Below are 18,614 nucleotides of genomic sequence, written 5' to 3'. Positions count from 1 at the left end.
GAGGACTTTCAAATGACCAACAGACACTTGAAAAAAAATGCTCAGGATCACTAGCCATGCGGGAAATGCAAATCAAAACCATAATGAGGTTTTACCTCACCCCAGTTATAATGGCTTTCATATATAAATCAACATACAGCAAATGCTGGTGAGGATGTGGGGAAAAAAGTACCGTAATCCATTGTTGGTGGGATGTAAACTGGTACAGCCACTGTGGAAGACAGTATGAAGATACTTCAGAAATCTGAATATACACCTACCATATGACCCGGCCATCCCGATTCTGGGAATTTCCCCAAAGAAAATGAAATCAGCATATGAAATAATTATCTATACCCCCATGTTCACTGCAGCTCAATTCACAATAGCTAAGATATAGAATCAGCCCAGATGTTTATTAGCTATTGACAGGATAAAGAAATTATGGTATATGTAATATACCATATTTATATTACATTATATGTATGTATATTATATACATATATACATGTATATGCATATGTTATATACATATATATGTAACATTATATTACATATATATACATATGTGGTATATGTAATATACCATATTCATACCATGAAATACTATACAGTGGTAACAAAAATTAAATCCTATTGTTTGCAACAAAATTGATGCAATTGGTAAACATTATACTTATTGAAATAAGCCAGTCCCAAAAAGACAAATACCATATGTTCTCCCTGATCTGTGGTAACTAATGGAGTATTTAAAATGTAATCTATAGAAGTGAAACTGACACTGTGCAATGCAATGACTTTGAACAGCCCTTGCTTAGATTGTTGAGGCAGTTTTTTTATTTTTTGATTTTTTCCATAATATTTGTTGAACTCACAGTTAGGGTTAATGTCATGTGTATGAAGTTAATTGAAAATTATCTTAGTAAAAACAATGAGAATAGGAGAGGGAGGAGTAAGAAGGGTGGGAATGAGGGCAGGAGGAGTTGAATTACTATATTTCTAAATTTGTATATATGAAATGCACAAACTTTATAAACCTTAAATAAAAGGTTCCAGGAACAAAAGTAAATTCATGCACACTAGATAATGTTCAAAAAAGATATAAAAGTATGAATACTCTAAAGATGGTTGTTTTTTCAAATAATTCATTCCCTGTGAATAAACTATTTGCTTAACTGGAAGAAGTAAGAAATTGGGTGAACTTTTAATATTAATTGTGGTTATTATGAGTTTGAAACTGACCTGCAACTCCCACTTGATGTGTAGCATATCCTGGTAGTCTGCTGGGCCCTTCCCTCAGCCAGAGAGTCAGCGTTGCGGAATCCCGTTCTGCGTGGTGAAAGCTGAAGCCCAGGGAAGCCGCAGGGGCGATAAACCGGCTTTGGAGGATGGGAACGTGTAACCAGACAGCAATTTTACCTTCTGATCGCCACTGCTCTACTGCTGCTAAAATGTATAAGATAAAAATCTGTAAAGATTCTCTACTGAGACAAATAAAATCCATTTAGTATTTATTTTCATCTACTTGAAAGGCAGAGTGGCCATGAGACAGTGACAGTAACAGAGAGAGAGAAAGAAATAGGGAGAGAGAGAGGGAGAGGGAGGGAGAGAGAGGGAGACAGAGGGTCTTAGTCAAACACAAACTTGCTAGGTTTGAATAGTAAACAACAAACAAATCATAGTTGACTATATTCCAGCCATATCTATCTTCTGTTATCTAGTTCACTCCCCTTATGCCCACAATAGCCAGGGTTGGGCCAGGTTGAAGCCTGGGATTCCATCTGGGTTTCCCATGTGGGTTGCAGCAGCCCAACAATTTGAACCATCATCTGACACATTAGCAGAACTCCTGATTGGAAGCGGAGTAGCTGGGATTTGAACCAGCACTCCAGCATGGGAAACAGGTGTCTGAATCAGTGGCTTAACTGCTGAGCCACAATGTAGAACAAATTTAAACATAGCTGAGAATATCTCCTCCTCCAGCAAACCATCTTTAAGTGTGTATTTCCCTCACTAGTTAGCTCTCTGGGAAAAGATCCCAAAATGTCCTGTTTACATCACTAGCATGAGAAGTATGTTTTATCAGAACTACCATCTTATTTTGCAATTTTTCTGGCAAACTAAATTCTTCGGTAATAGAATACGTCCAGTGCTGATAATTACAGCCACACCACCTAAGACATGCTTGGCACATAATAGGTGCTCAATAGTTGTAGAATGGACAAATGCACAGACTTAAACAAAACATCATACTACTGTGGTTTCTTTAAACATCCTTAGTTTTTAACTTTATAAATGACTATGATAGACTTCTATTTGCTCTTAAGAGTTTTATCCAAATTTTTTGGAGGGCTTATGGAATTTTTTTTCTTCTAGATTATTTGAAAATCTGAGTTGCAGAGATACAGGGAGGCACAGAGGAAGAGTGAGATCTTCCATGTGCTGATTCACTCCTTAGAAGGCTGCAATGGCCAGCACTGGGCCAGCCTAAAGACAAGCAATTTCATCCGGGTTTTCCACTTGGTTGGCAGGCGCTAAAAATTACTAGGGGCCATCTTCCCCTGCTTTTTCCCAGGCCATTAATAGGGAGCTGAATTGGAAGTGGAACAGCCAGTATACGAACCAGTGCACATATGGGATGCTGGTGTGGAAGACAGCTTTACCTGCTACATCACAATGCCAATCTTGGCATTTAAAAGTAGTTAAAAATATGTTTAATTGATTTTAAATAATGTATGCTAGCTCTAAAAAATTTTGAAAATCAAGAAAAATATAATGAAGAAATCCAACTTTAGTTTACTAGCATGCATGAAGGAACTAAATTGAAAATTTGGCATTTTCCCATGCATTTTGCAATTAACATCATAACATGTAATTTATATCATTTTTTCACAAAAATATTTAAAACATTTCACTGTGTCATTAAAATTCTTTCAATGAATAGGAATTTTAAATGACTGCATACTGGGCTGGCCTTGTGGTTTAGCTTTAGCCAGCAAGGCAGCATTCCATTCCCGAATCCTGGTTTGAGTTCAGTCTGCGCCACTTCAGATTCAGCAGGTGTGGCTGTGAAGGCAGTAGATGATGTTCCAAGTAGCTGGGCTCCTGCCACCCACATGAGACCCAGATAGAGTCCTAGGCTCCTGGCTTTAGTCTGGAAGAATTCCATTTATTGCAGTTATTTGAGGAGTTAACCAGCAGATGGAAGATCTTTCTCTCTGTCACTCTTTCAAATCAATAATCTTTAAAAATAAGTAAATGACTGCACACTTTTCCTCATGTTGGTACAACATAAACAACAAGCCTTCTATTTGTGGACAACTGCTCCTAATTTTTCTTTATTACAAATGTTACCAAGATGAACATAAGGAAACGTTTTCTGTTTCTGAATTCTTTAAATCCTGTTTTAATACAAAGATTGAACCAGAGGAAAAGGCACTAATATTTATTTGAACCTTATTAAGTTCTAGATGCTTCAGAAATATCTTAAGTGCTCACAACTGTGAAAGACAGGCATCATCTTTAATTCTAGGGGAAGAAATGGATACTTGGCAGTTTTAGATTCTAGACTTTTCAGACAACTTTCTGTTCATCATCACTTAAACTTTCTGCTAACTCTGCTATGTCTTGGGAGCCCTGATTATCTCTACAGTGATTACTTTCCTCTCCCTTTTCTCTTCTTCAGCTGTGCTGCAAGCTCCTCCTCCCAGCTAAGGACCATGTTTTCTGCCTCTTTGTCCTTGTAGGTGGCACAGGGACAGAGGCTTAGGCCATTAATGAAGACTTGGTGATTTGACTTAGCATGCAAAAGGCCTGTAGGATCAGAGCCTTCTAATTTTGTTGTTTAAATTTTTTAAATTGAGGTATAATTACATAGTGTGAAATATACAAATCTTAAGTGTGCATTTGATGAATTAAAAAAAATTGTTTTCATCTACTTGAAAGTTCTGTTATCAGGTTCAGCCTGTTCCAGCTTAGGTGGTGTTGTCATTGAGACATCCCACAGAATTCCCATGTGTTCCTTTCCAGGCAATCCTTCCCATCAAATGATAAAGCACAAGTTTCCAAAAGCATAGTTATCTGCTTGCTGCTTCTGCCCTGGGGACTTCGTCTACTCCCATTGCTCCTGCTACCACCTAAAGGAGGATGGTTGCCCAGTCCTGACCTCACTGAACACTAAACTTGCCACTTTCCATGTGCTGTCAGGCATCTCCAGAAGTTGCTCCTTCAAATTTCTCCAAGTTCAACATGTAATTTTATACCCCAGATTACCTTTAGTATTTCTTTATTTGTGGCAGTAATGCTTAAACCTTTTAAATTCCTTTTTTTTTTTTTTTAAATAAACTCCAGTGGTTTTTCCTCTCATCACCACAGCTCAAATCCAGCTTATATACTGCATGGAGTGAGGGGCTGGTAATGTGGCATAGCAGGTTAAGGCTCCGCCTGCAGCATCCTATATGGGTGCCAGTTTAAGTCCTGGCTGCTCCACTTCCGATCCAGCTCCCTGTTAATACGCCTAGGAATGCAGTGGAGGACAATCCAAGTGCTTGGGCCCCTGCACATAGGAGACCCTTCAGAAGCTCCTAGTTTCAGCTGGCCCAGCCCCAGCTGTTGCTGCCATCTGGGGAGTGATCCAGTGGATGAAGACCTGTCTCTCTGTAACTATGCCTTTCAAATAAATAAATCTAAAAACAAACAAACAAACAAAAACCCATAACACTACACTCAACTTAAGAACTACTTACCATGTATATATGACTTATGAGAATGTACCACACATTACTTAATCTCTTCCATTATCTATTTTTTCTTATCCTATTTAACACTGTATGCATTTGCCATCCTCTAGGTTAATCTGATATTATGAACTGGGGCTTAATTTGCATTTATTTTTATTTGCAAGGCAGAGAGAGACAAGGAGAGTGAGAGCGAGAGAGTCAGATGGAGATGTGCTGGTTTACTCCTATATGTTTAGAAGAGCCAGGACTGGGCCAGGCTGAAGTCGGGAACCAGGAACAACTCATCTGTATCTTCCACATGGGTGGCAGGGTCTCAAGCACTTGAGCTATCATCTGCTACTTCCAGGATACATATTAGCAGGAAGCTGGAACTGGAAGCAGAGCTGGAACTCAAATCTAGGCTCTCGGATATGGGATGTGGGCGTCCCAATCACCATCTTAACGGCTGTGCCATATGTCTGCCCCCCATTCATATTTTCTAAATGATTGACATGCCTGAAATAACATAATCAGTAATGTAGCAAAGACCAGAATCAAGGCTATGGCCCCACTGTTGCAGACTTGTGCGGCTAACCACATATCACCTGTTTACTCCTCTAACTTGAGAGTTGTCAGGAACAAAATGGGAAGACTAAAAGAGTGAGGTTCATGTGGAAACACCTGAAACAACCATTGCTAACGTATCATACACCATCAATCCAACATACACGGAAAGAACAGAGAAAGACTTCCTATCAGGCTTTCCTCTCAGATTAGTTTCTCTTTGCTAGCACCACCTTTAAATTAGTTTTGTTTGACTAAGACAACAGAACCAACAGTAGCTCTCAGAAGCAGCAGGTACAGATCTAAAGCCAGGGCAAGATACTTATTTTCTGTATCTAGTACCATTATGTTTAAAATGCCAGTAGTTACAGTATCTACCCCACAGAGTTATGATGAGAATTAAATGAATATCTGTAAAGTCTTCAAAAGTGTCCAGCACTATCGTGCTACTTGTTGAAAAACATGTATGTTTCTCAGGAAGTTTCACATAACCTCTTTGATCACATTGGTTTACTAATTAGGATTAACATTATTCACATAAGCAACCTATGAGGCAAGTATTTTCAGCATTTGACTAATGCCTGGCAAGGCATGTGACAGAACCCAGGACTTGACTTGGATGCGTCCCTTCAAAAACCAACATGCCATCTGCTTTGCCATGCCCACTAAGGCTTGTACTTTGATCATCCGTTTGGCCACTGGTAATTATCAGTCTGCCACAAATACCTAGGTCTACCCACACATATGGACACAAATCAGAGGATGAACTGATTTGATTCTTCTACTGGTGACATTGTTGGGGCTTGTCAGAAATTATTCCTAAACAGGACAGCAAGTAGTGTAGGTATCAGGATGATTAAACGATGAAATAATTTTGATTATATTCACAAGGCTGCCTACTTGGCATATTGCTCAATAGTATAATATTATTTGAACTTTCCTGTTAATGTGATGGGACCTTTCCATAGCTGAATTTCCATGCTGTACCTTGAATTAGATAATAAAATCCGCAGGGGCGGTTTGAAAAACAGGCAACTCCACATATTAAGGATTTTCCCCAAAGGCTCCTCTGGACGACTGAAACCATTCACCACCCTCCCTGGTTAATCATAAGACTTGTGGACCTTTGAGTGGAAGCAAATTCCAGCTCTAGCCCCGACAGCTCCTGATCCAATCTGATGCGACCATCAGGATCTCTGTGGTCCACGCACTGACCACCACCTATACTGGATGCGATAGTTTTCTGTGCCGGGCAGAACGCAGGCTCGGTAAATCGTAATAAGGAGAGACTGTTAACAAACATCTGCTGAGCCTATTGAGCGTTAAATACACGGCAGACACCTTGTCAGGCACTTTCTATTATCTCCCTTAACCTATTACCCGGGCTTGGGGATGAGGAAACGGTGGCTTACAGAACTTTTCCAAAGTCACACCCTAAAAGCTGGGCTAGAATCCGGGGCTGCCTACGTCAAACTCGGGGCTCTTCACCATTTCACCCCAAGCCTCCAGAGTCCTCTCAGCCCAGGGCCCAAGACGAAAACGAACAAAATGGGCACGGGTAACGCAAGCGCTTTCCTTAGCCCTCTCGGCTTCGCACTGGAGCCGCGTGGAGGGAGACTGAGGGTGGGGGGCAGGGCGTCGGGAGGGCAGCTCCGGGAACTCCTCGCCCCAGGTGCACTTGCCCTGTAAGCCCCTGTGGAAGGCGGCGGCGTCCAGGCGGTCCAGCGCGCCGAGCTGCGCCAGGCGCACCGAGACGCCCCCGAACCTGTCCAGCTCGCCTCGCAGCTCGTACGCTCCGGCAGGAGAACCCGCTGCGCGGCCCGGCCCGCCCGAGACTCCACGGGGCCGCGTCCACAGCCTGGGCCAGCAGGCCCGGGCGAGCACCGCGCGCCACGAACCCCCGCGCGGCAGCACCATCGCCCTCGCCTCGCAGGCCCTCGCGCGCAGTGGCCAAATCACCTTCCAGCGTTCCGGAGTGGAGCTCCGTACCGTAAATTTTAGAAGAGCGCCTCCCAAACCGGCTCAGATGTGAACCGAGTTACTGCTTTTCAGAGATAACTATACTGGGGGACAGGTCCACCAGCCCCTCCCAGGAATTTGCCTGGCTCCAGGGAAGCCTCGAGAATCCTTCTCACACACTTACTTTGCTAATTTAAGTCAACAGTCGTTTGTTTAGGGATCGTGAAGGCGGGCGGGGATACAAGAAAGTCTCGTCTGGAATTCACAACGTAAATGACGGCGCCACACGCCAAACCCTCCTTCCTGGGCGGAAGTCAGGACCCAGAGGACCGCTTCAAACATCGCGGGTTCGGTGCCCGCCGGTCCTGCCCGCCCTGTTCCTGGCCCCCATCTTGCACACACATAGGGGAATACGGCGCAGGGGCGGAGCCTCGCTGACCTCCGCTCCGGAAGTTTTTCTCTCAGTGGCCCGTGCACGTTGTGCCGGGTTTGCGGTGCTTTTGCTCTGGCTGCCTTTGCTGGTTTCTGATCATGTCTTCCAAAAAGAATAGAAAGCGGCTGAACCAAAGCGCGGACAATGGTTCGCCTTTGTCCTCCGTTCGCGCAGGAGCCGGGGCTGCTTCCCCTGAGTCGGACCTCGCGGTGGCGGCCGGATTACTGGCGGTGACCAACTTCCTAGAAAAGGGTAAAGAGTTGTGGGAGCGAGGACTGAGGTCGAGGAAGCGCGTGTGAGGGGAGGAATGGCCAGCGACACTGCTGTGAGGTGTAGGGGTTTGGGGCGTTGGGCGTGGCGTGGATGTGAGAGCGACACGAAGGAAGGAGTATTTTCAGTGGAGTCCCACTTGGCGCTAGAGAAGTCAGGCACTCGCGGTTATCCGTGCCGAAGTCATTGGAGTTTTCCACCAAAAGCCTGAGTTTATTTAGTTAAGAGCGCGGGAGAGCGAGCGCCTGAGCGAGCACGCGCGAAGTCGGTTCGCGGCGAGCTGAAGCCGGGAGCCAGGGCTGCAGCGGGGTCTCCCACGTGCGTGGCAGGAAGCCAGTGCTGCGAGCCGGGAGCGCTGCCTCCCGGGGTCCGCGTTAGCAGAAGGCGGAGTGAGGAGCCGGCTGTTAGCCTGCCTCTTCACCGCTGGGGCGAACGCCCGCCCCCGGTTTGAATTTTTATAAGTTACGCTCGAAACAAGTTTGTTTCGTTTAAGGTTAATGAGTATATCCCTGTAAATTTTTTACTTATGGGTTTTCATTTTACTTGAAAGGCAGAGAGAAAGACTCATAGGTGGAAAGAAGTCACCAAATGTCGACAGCAGCCAGGGCTGGGTCAGGCACAAGCCAGGAGCTGCGTGGGAGCTTCAACCGGGTCTTCCAAGTGGGTGGTAGAGACCCAAGTGCTTGAGCCCTCGCCCGTTAACATTTAAATCTTCCATCTTAAAAGCTGACTTTTTTCACCCCCATCTCACCACCACCTCCACCCGCCTCGCTGCCTTTTTTAGGCGGGGGAGGTCAGACTTTTTAAATGGTCTCTGCCTGCTCTTCACTCATATACTTTAACAAACTGTTCCTCTGTGCCTCTCCATCATTCCATGGGCACCCCTTGCTGCGGTCCTGGATCATCTGATGATATGCCGGTGTGGATGGTTTTTCATTACTTTGACCTTGGCAACCTTAGGCGGCAGCAGTTTCCTTCTTGTCTCAGCTGTCAGCAGACTGCCCTAGTTTTCCTCCTCCTTCGTTGTACTTTTCAGCTAACTTTGCAGGCTCATCCTCTTCCACCTGACTATTAAATGTTGACCTTTCTCAATTCTTAGTTCTAAACCCATATCCTTTCTCTCTGTCTTCTCCCTTTGGCAAGTTCAGCCAATGCCAAGATATTCCCATCTGTGTCTTCTTCAGTGTCAGATTTTTATTTGTCCTCCATTATTGTTTCTCAGTCTTGGTTCAGTTATCTTTTAGACCCAGCTTCTTAAATTCTCTGTGGTGAAGGTTTTAAACTTTACTATAAATCACAGATTGCACGTTTGCTAAATACAATGAAAATGGATTACTGGAAAAATAAACTAAAAAGCAATGTAAAAGTTTGTATTGGATTCAGTAGATATAAGATTACTCTGTCAAATTGCAATGAAAGCTTCTAAACATTTATTCTAATATTCTGTATTTTGTTATGAGTCATTAACAACTAGTTTGTGGATCACTTTTTTTTTTTAAGATTTATTTATTTGAAAGGTAGAGTTACAGAGAGAGAGGAGGAGGAGACATAGAGAAGGGAGAGAGATCTTCCATCTGCTGGTTTGTTCCCATATGGCCACAGTGGAGAGGGGCTTGTCTGGTTAGGAGCCAGGAGCTTCTTCCAAATCTCCCACTTGGGTGCAGGGGCCCAAGTACTTGGGCCATCTTCTGCTGCTCTCCCTGGTTTCTGTGGGCCACATTTTGAATAGCATGGTAGAGTACTTCTGTGATTTCTCAGAGGTACCTTGGGACTGAGTTCGTGAGCTTTTATGTCTTCCAAAATAGAAAACTTAATCACTGTTCAACATTTGCTATTGCAAAATTCAGAAACCTGGGAATCATTGTGGCACTGCTTGCTGTCATATCTCACATCTCCACTCCATCACTCCATCCTCGTTATTATCACTTAAACATTCCCTAAATGTTTTCCATGTTTGTCTTTTTACACAGGCTTAATTCGCTTTATTTTTCTTGTGTAAAAACCCATGTTGTAGTCACAGTTGGAGCCTGGGTCCTTTGCACAAGGTCTTTACAGATAGTGAATTCCTGATAGGGACACTTGGTGATCACAGTCTCTTTCCAGATGTAAGGGTCAGATAGTTGTAGGTCTTGGGGTCGGCATCAAAAGCAGCCTTGGCAAAGTTGCCCAGGGTGGCAGTGCAGCACCTGGCTGAGGTGGAGCAGTCCTCAGTGTCATCCATCAGCAGCAGCTTCTTGGGGACAGCAACCGAGGCAATGCCAGTAACTGTGGAAGTGGGGATGAGGTGGACCAGCACAGAGCACCGTGTCTGGTGACCTTGTAAGGGTTGCTGATCTTGTTCCCCCTGTAGCCTCTCAGCTCGGGCACAGTGGAGAGCTTGGCCAGGATGATGGTCCCTCAGGTGGCAGTGGCTACATCCCTAAGCACTTCACATCCAGGCTGACTTGATCATTATAGTCTGTAGTATTAACAAATGCCTTGAACCTGGGCCAGCCTGTCTCTGCTTTTGTACCGGCTTCATCTTAACAACCTCAACCTTGAGGGACATACCCAAGAAAAAGTCAATGATCTTAGACTTCTTGATGGGCAGAGAGAACAGAGATTTCCTCCAGGGATGTGATCTTCAGCTCCTTGACCAGGCAGCCCAGCTTGGTGACAGGGAGCCACTCTTGTCCATGGCCTTGCATCTGTGAACTCCATGGTGTAGGCTCAGCTCTGGGTGCTGTTGCAGAAGCTTCTGTGGAAGTAGTGGTGGCCTTGCATTACAGGGCCTCTGTGCCCTCCTGCTGCACTGTCATCCGCCATTTGGTGTTTTCTTGGAGAAGCAGCCACATCCTTTTCTTTACACGATTCCCTCTGCTTCTATTGTAATCTAAGATACCATCTCACTTGGACTGCTGCAATAGCCCTTTAGCTGAATTCTGCTTTGGCTTTTGTTCTCTTCCATTCATTCTACAGCCAGAATGAACTTTTAAAGTCAAGATCCTGGAGTTGCCATTTAGTCTAGTGGCTAAGATGCCGGGTGGGACACCTGCACCCGTGTATCAGAGTGCCTGGGCTCAATTCCAAGCTTTCCTTCTGATTCTACCTTTCTGCTAATGTGTGCTGTGGAAGGCAGCAGGTCCTGGCTCAAATGGCTGGATTCCTGCCCACCCACATGGGAGATTTGGAGGGTGTTCCCTGCATCAGGCATGGCCCAGCTCCAGCAATTGTTAGCATTTGTGCAGTGAATCCACAAATGGTTGAGCTCTCTCTCTGCTTCTCAAACTAAACTAAACATGACCCTGTTTTTCATCCCTTACTGGGTGCTGGTTGCTCTCAGAGTAATTGCCACTATATTGATACAGACCACTGCCCTGAGTGAATTGAAGGAGGCTTACACAGACAGATAGTGGGTAGTAAAGATTTATCATAGTAACCAGGGTACACTCCACATGGCAAGTGGGAGCAGTCCTCTCCTAAGAACTCAGCTTAGTCTTTCAGGGCCTAGTGGTGTTTTGGGCTGTGAGTTTATAGGCCGATTTTTAGAGAGGTGAGTGGGGGCATTGCCAGGGAGACTTTCTCCAGATGTCCTGGGCAGAGAGTTTTCACTGGGGACTCAGACCAAGTGTCCTGCTGGAGAGATACTGTTGGGCTATTCCCATAGGTATTGCTGGGGAGTCTCCCATCGGGGTCCTTTGGCCCATGGTCATCCGTTAATAGACAGACCCCTCACGCAATGTCCTTGTCAACGTGAGTTTTACAAAGTTAACTCCTGTTGTTACCTCCCTGGGTTTGGGCATTTTGAGTTTGGACTTTCTGCTGTCTCATGCAAGCGAACAGGCAGCCTTTGAGCTGGGTCCTTCGTAAACTGGCATTTTCAAGCAGGTAAAACAACCTGGCATTTTTAAGTAAATAAAGCAAGCAACTTTAGGTGGTTTTTTTTTTTTTTTTTTTTTTTAGATTTTTCTGCATTTTCTTCTTTTATTCTGTTTTCGCTGGACCCTACCTGTTGCCTGCCTGGGTCTTGTCCTTCTTTAGGTGGCGCCCCTTGTCTCTCACCTCTCTGTTTTCCCTTCTGAGCTTGCAGCAGCTGCGTTTTTCTTCTCTTCATTGAGTTGTTTCCTAGTCTTCCTGCAGCTGCCTTTGAGAAGTGCTCTTTGATTCTTCCAGATTTGGCAAGATCCCGCCTCATAGGCGCTGTTAGCATTCTCAGCCATTCTTTTTATTATTATTATTATTTTTTTATTTGACAGATAGAGTTAGACAGTGAGGGAGAGGGACAGAGAGAAAGGTCTTCCTTCCATTGGTTCACCCCCCAAATGGCCGCCACGGCCAGAGCTATGCCGATCCGAAGCCAGGAACCAGGAGTTTCTTCCGGGTCTCCCACATAGGTGCAAGGGCCCAAGCACTTGGGCCATCCTCCACTGCCCTCCCGGGCCACAGCAGAGAGCTGGGCTGGAAGAGGAGCAACTGGGACTAGAACCCGATGCCCATATGGGATACTGGTGCTGCAGGTGGAGGATTAACCAAATGAGCCACGGCGCTGGCCCCAGCATTCTCAGCCATTCTTTCATTGTATTAATCCTAGTTTATAATTATACAGTTCTTCAGTGATTGCTTAATAAGTCTCTTATCCTACTAGATTATACACTCTGTAGATCAAGGACTGAACAAAAGCCAGGTGTTGTGTCTGCCATATAGTAGGTGCGTAATATGTATTTGCTGAATGAATAAATGAACAATGCGTAATTGTTTGGAATTATCTTTACTATCTTGTCAGTTAATCTGACACTGCAAGTGATCCATAAATGTGAAGGTAGTTAATAGGGGAAGTGGATATTAAGATAATTTTTAAAGTATTGGAGGAATGAGGAATGGTGAAGGAAAGTGGTGTGGATAGCTTGGATAGATTTGTATTTGGATGCTATAAGCAGAGAACACAGTGGTGATGTACTGGGAGATGAGACCAGTGGATGGGGATTCAAATGCTATCTCCATTGATAGTGTGGAATTGTTTAGGGCTACCTGTGATTTGTTAAATCCTGGGACATGGTGACTGTGCAGCCCAGGATGGAGGGAGAAGGAGAAAACATAGAACCCTGAAAAGGACTGCGTATACCTCTGAGGTAATTGTCAAGAGAGAAGGGTGATTCCCTGAGGTTTAAGAAGAAAGAGGTAGCAGGAACTAAAGATGAGGTCATGCAACAGTGGAATTCTTTGCTGTCATTGATCAGCAAATTGTGTAAGAGACCTCATGCTCAGAGGAAGGTTGAATTTCTGTTCAGCTTCTCTTATCATACACTATGCTTGTTTTGTTTTATTCTTAAGACTGCTCATCTTAGCTCGTAGGATGTTTTGGTTTTGTAGATTTGCTCTTCTGTTGACTCGAGGAAAGTAAGTGTTGGAGAGTTATTTTGTAGTACTAAATAACAATGTAAATGCTTTTTTTTTTTTTAAGTTTTATTTATTTATTTGGAAGACAAAGTTACAGAGAGGCAGAGAGAGAGATCCTCCATTCGCTGGTTCACTCCCCAAATGGCTGCAATGGTTGGAGCTGGGCCGATTGAAGCCAGGAACTTCTGGGTCTCCCATGTTGGTGCTGGAGCCCAAGCACTTGGTCCATCTACTGGTTTCCCAAGTCATAGCAGAGAGCTGGATTTGAAGTGGAGCAGCTGGGACTCGAACCGGTGCCCAGATGGGATGCTGGCACTGCTGGTGGTGGCTTTACCCACTATGCCACAGTGCCTGCCCTTCAGATATGTTTCCTAATTTTGCTTTCATTGATTGTTAGTTTCTCATTGCAAAGGATTTTCTGATTATTAACACTAATATTAGGTAGAATTCTATGATTATATTTGTGTCAATAATAAATTTTATCACAAAATGTATTGATTAAAATTCAATATGTGTTTGGATTTTGCGCTGACAAGGAAAATATTGTATACTCATCTATATTCATTCATTTCATGGATAGTTATTGTGCAATTGCTATATTTGATGTGCTCTTAGGCAATTTGTAATTGGAATTACAAATTGACCCAGTTCTGTCCCGAAAGCAGGGTGTGGTTTAGAAAAAGTCCGTAAAACAGATGAATACTGTGATGATAAATTCTAGTATCTTGCAGCACAGGTTACTGTGAGAAGCAAAGGAGAGACAACTAAGCAAAGATAGAGCTTATTGAGCGGGTGAGGTAGGAAGGGATAGAGATGTTAACATACCATTTTTAGAGGTGTCCCCGTCTGGAATGAATTCAGGGCCTCATTTGTCAGAAGTTAGAATCACCAATGGTACTTTCAGGGAGTTTAAGTGTATTCGTCTGAAGAATAAGACTTGTGTTATTATCCTATCAGTGTATTAGTAATAGAAAAGGATCTGATTATTCTCTGTGTCAGAAGTAGAAATATACTTTAATCCTTTAGAGCCAGTTAGATGTGCCAGTTCCCAGTTGAAGCTTTTGAGTGCTGCTAGCTAATTCAACTTAGAACTTGAAATACAAGGGCCGGTGCCGTGGCTCAATAGGCTAATCCTCCACCTAGCGGTGCCAGCACGCCGGATTCTGTCCCGGTCGGGGCGCCGGATTCTGTCCTGGTTGCCCCTCTTCCAGGCCAGCCCTCTGCTGTGGCCAGGGAGTGCAGTGGAGGATGGCCCAAGTGCTTGGGCCCTGCACCCCATGGGAGACCAGGATAAGTACCTGGCTCCTGCCATCGGATCAGTGTGGTGCGCCGGCTGCAGCGCGCCGGCCACTGTGGCCATTGGAAGGTGAACCAACGGCAAAAGGAAGACCTTTCTCTCTGTCTCTCTCACTGTCCACTCTGCCTGTCAAAGAATAAAAAAATAAATAAATAAAAAAACTTGAAATACAAAAAGCTTAGGGAATATTGCAAGTATTTAATTCTTAATAAAATTAGAGATATCCTCTTGTTAGTTAACACTTATACATTGTCAGTAGCCCTCAAAATGGCTTGAATTTAAATCTAATTTTTTTCTTTCAAAGATTTATTTGAAAGGCAGAGTTACATACACACACACACACAGATCTCTCATCGCTGGTTCACTCCCCAAATGGCCACGGTGGTTGGGGCTGGGCCATGCTGAAGCCATGAAGCCTGGAACTCCATCCCATTTGGCTAGAAGGACCCAAGTACTTGGACCATCTTTCTGCACCAGAAGCAGAGCAGCACCACAACAGCACCCTTGGAATCTGTTTGTTATAATTAGGGTTGGAGCAGTGGTTTCTCCTTATGATAAGTGCATTCACGTGGTTATACGGATTGAGGATTTTTGTTCACTCCAAAAATAAAGCATGCTTTAACTTCAGTTACAAAACTATAAAAATAATTTCTCTTTTTTCATAGTGGATGGCAAAGTCCCTAAAACATTCCAAAATTCCCTTGTTCATCTTGGACTCAACACTATGAAGTCTACAAACATATGTATAGGTCGGCCGGTGTTGCTTACCAGTTTGGATGGAAAGCAAGAGGTAAGAGTTCTTTTCATTTCCTTTGTTTAGAGATATTGTGATATTTCTTTTTTTTTAAATTTTTTTTGCACAGGCAGAGTTAGCGAGAGAGACAGAGAGAAAGGTCTTCCTTTTTCTGTTGGGTCACCCCCAAATGGCCGCTAGGGCTGGCGTGCTGCGGCTGGCGCACCGCACTGATCCGAAGCCAGGAGCCAGGTGCTTCCTCCTGGTCTCCCATGCGGGTGCAAGGCCCAAGCACTTGGGCCATCCTCCACTGCCTTCCTGGGCCACAGCGGAGAGCTGGACTGGAAGAGGAGCAACCGGGACAGAATCTGGCGCCCCAACCAGGACTAGAACCTGGGGCGCTGGCAAGTGAGCTGCAGCGCTGACCTTTTTTTTTTTTTTTTTTTTTTTTTTTTTTTTTTTTAAGATTTAGTCATTTATTTGGAGGTCAGAGTTACACAGAGAGAAGGAGAGGCAGAGAGAGAGGTTTTCCATCCACCAGTGCACTCCCCAATTGGCTGCAAGGGCCGGAACTGTGCCGATCTGAAGCCAGGAGACAGGAGTTTCTTCTGGGTTTCCCACGTTGGTGCACGAGCCCAAGGACTTGGGCCATCTTTTACTGCTTTCCCAGGCCATGGTAGAGAGCTGGATTAGAAGTGGAGTAGCCGGAACTCTGGAGCAGCTGGGACTCAAACCGGCACCCATATGGGTTGCTGGCACTGCAGGTGGTGGCTTTACCCGCTACGCCATATCGGCAGCCCCCCTATGATATTCCTGATTTTAGTTTTCATTGCAAGCTGGAGTAAATGAAATACTCTATTTTAAATTACATTCACATGTATGTAAACTCTTTTATTTTGGTATCCATGACTGTGCTGGATTAGTAGCCTCCAAAATGTCACATGGAGAAAGGTCTCTCCTTAGGACATAGCAGCACATATATTAGTGGCCCCATTTCTCTACAGAAATGGTATTTTGGGGTAAGAAGGTCACCTGTGTTACATGCAGATACTTAATTACTCTCCCTGTTTTCATCTGTTCTTTGTTGTCACTTATCATACTTGAGACTTCAAGCCCAGAATCCTTCCTGGTTCATTACACACACACACACACACACACACACAGTATGCATCATATACAAAAACACATATAAACATAGAAATATGGAAATTGTATGTAACATATATATTATATAAAACTTTTAAGAATGATTTATTTGAAAGGCAGAATGTCAGGGAGGAGAGAAATTTTCCATGCACCGGTTCACTTCCCGCTGATGGCCACACCAACCAGGTCTGGGCCAGGCTGAAGACAGGAGTTCTGGCCGGCGCCGCAGCTCAATAGGCTAATCCTCCGCCTTGTGGCGCTGGCACACCAGGTTCTGTCCTGGTTGCCCCTCTTTCAGGCCAGCTCTCTGCTATGGCCCGGGAGTGCAGTGGAGGATGGCCCAAGTACTTGGGCCCTGCACCCACATGGGAGACCAGGAGAAGCACCTGGCTCCTGGCTTTGGATCAGCGTGGTGCGCTGGCCAAAGCGCGCTGGCTGCAGCGGCCATTGGAGGGTGAACCAACGGTGAAAAGAAAGACCTTTTTCTTTGTCTCTCTCTCTCACTGTCCACTCTGCCTGTCCAAAAAAAAAAAAAAAAAAAAAAGACTGTTCTATCCTGATGTCTTACAGAGGTGGCAGAGGTCCAGCTGCTTGGGCCATCCCCTGCTATCTTCCCAAGCACATTAGCAGGAAACTGGATTGGAAGTGGAACAGCTGGAACTCATGGCAGCACTCTAGTACAGGATGCCAACGTTACAAGCAGTGGCTTAGCCACTGTGCCACAATGCTGTTCCTAGATCATTTTTTGAAAATTTATTCGTTTGTTAGAGTGAGAGAGTTTTCATCTGCTGGTTCATTCCCCAGATGACTGCACTGACACACCTGGACTGGAGCAGGCCTGGGACTCAACCAGGTATCCCATGGAGGTAGCAGGGACCTAGTTGAGCCATCATAGCTGCCTCCTAGCCTCTGCACTGGCAGAAAGCTGGACTCTGCAGCTGGAGCTGTGCATCCTGAACTCGGGAACTCTGATACAGGATGTGGGGAGCAAAATTCTTAATGGCTAGGTTAACTGCCTGGTCCCCCCCTCTTTTTTAACACCTTGACTTTCTTCTCTGCTACCAGGGCCTGCTTCTACATGGCTTCTTCTTTTGCTTCTCTGATCCACTGGGGGTCCTCTGGAGATGTCTTGAAATGTTTTGAAATCTTTTGACTGCTGATGGCCCACCCCTCCCTTTCCTTTAATTTTTGTAGGCTTATGTCATACTGTATTTTTTTTTTTGAAAGAGAGGACTGTAGGCCGGCGCCATGGCTCAATAGGCTAATCCTCTGCCTTGCGGCGCCGGCACACCAGGTTCTAGTCCCGGTCGGGGCGCCGGATTCTGTCCTGGTTGCTCCTCTTCCAGGCCAGCTCTCTGCTGTGGCCCGGGAGTGCAGTAGAGGATGGCCCAGGTGCTTGGGCCCTGCACCCGCATGGGAGACCGGGAGAGGCACCTGGCTCCTGGCTTCAGATCAGCGCGATGCGCCGGCCGCAGCGGCCATTGGAGGGTGAACCAACGGCAAAAGGAAGACCTTTCTCTCTCTCTCTCTCTCACTGTCCACTCTGCCTGCCCAAAAAAAAAAAAAAAAAAAAAAAAAAAAAAGAGGACTGTAAATGTGTAAGCTTGTGCAGAAATCTTTGCTCTCTTTTAAAAATTTTTTTTAAGATTTATTTATTTGAAAAGTAGAGTTACAGAGAGAAAAGGAGACAGGCAGAGAGAGAGAGAGAGAGAGAGAGAGAGAGATCTTCTGTCTCCTGGTTAAATGGCTACAATGGCCAGGGCTGGGCTAGGCTGAAACCAGAATGGAATTCCTTCCAGGTCTCCCATGTGAGTAGCAGGGGCCCAACCACCTGGGCCATCTTTAACTTCTTTTCCAGACTCATTAGCAGGTAGCTGGATCAGAAGCAGAGCAGTTGCTCCAAATGAGATGCCTGTGTCACAGGTAGTGGCTTAACCTGCTGTGCCATTAACCTGCTCTTCCTCTTTAACATTTAAATTTGATGAGATCCAGGTTCTAATAAAGCATTTTTGTTGTGTGTCTTACTACTTTCTGGATGTAGTTTAAGTTTCGGCAGGATTACAACTATGTTACCTTCAGTTTTTCCTCGTTTTCTTCTTATCGCCTATTAGTAGTTGTGTCTTTTTTCCTAAATCCACC

General features: G+C 44.9%; 2 protein-coding genes across 17 annotated transcripts in view; one reads left to right on the top strand and one right to left on the bottom strand.

The window, feature by feature from the left end:
- Positions 1–7,618, bottom strand: part of NUDT6 (nudix hydrolase 6) — a 55,616-nt gene extending 47,998 nt beyond the window's left edge. Inside the window, exons 1-2 of one of the 7 annotated variants that reach the window (XM_070047626.1) lie at positions 7,405–7,618; positions 1,222–1,425 (exon numbers count right to left, since the gene is read on the bottom strand). Coding sequence is in view for 2 of the 7 variants with exons in the window: in XM_051819841.2 (XP_051675801.2) it covers positions 1,222–1,425; positions 6,944–7,178 (439 nt within the window). In the remaining 5 variants the exon portion in view is untranslated. Of the gene's footprint in view, positions 1–1,221; positions 1,426–6,248; positions 7,228–7,404 lie in introns of those variants that run through there. The other 6 variants (XM_051819841.2, XM_070047625.1, XM_070047628.1 and 3 more) reach the window with 6 other exon arrangements.
- A 13-nt stretch (positions 7,619–7,631) lies between these two features.
- The window catches only part of AFG2A (AFG2 AAA ATPase homolog A), a 303,723-nt gene continuing 292,740 nt past the window's right edge, over positions 7,632–18,614 (top strand). For 4 of the 10 annotated variants that reach the window (XM_051819827.2, XM_051819829.2, XM_070047619.1 and 1 more), the window contains exons 1-2: positions 7,662–7,905; positions 15,262–15,386. In XM_051819827.2, coding sequence (XP_051675787.2) covers positions 7,752–7,905; positions 15,262–15,386 — 279 coding nt within the window. In that variant the 5' untranslated portion in view covers positions 7,662–7,751. Of the gene's footprint in view, positions 7,906–15,261; positions 15,387–18,614 lie in introns of all 10 variants that reach the window. The other 6 variants (XM_002717260.5, XM_070047620.1, XM_070047622.1 and 3 more) reach the window with 4 other exon arrangements.

Source organism: Oryctolagus cuniculus, chromosome 8, assembly GCF_964237555.1.
Source record: "Oryctolagus cuniculus chromosome 8, mOryCun1.1, whole genome shotgun sequence".
Taxonomy (NCBI): domain Eukaryota; kingdom Metazoa; phylum Chordata; class Mammalia; order Lagomorpha; family Leporidae; genus Oryctolagus; species Oryctolagus cuniculus.
Note: the sequence above shows the minus strand (reverse complement) of the source record. Positions and strands in the feature narration are given on the sequence as shown.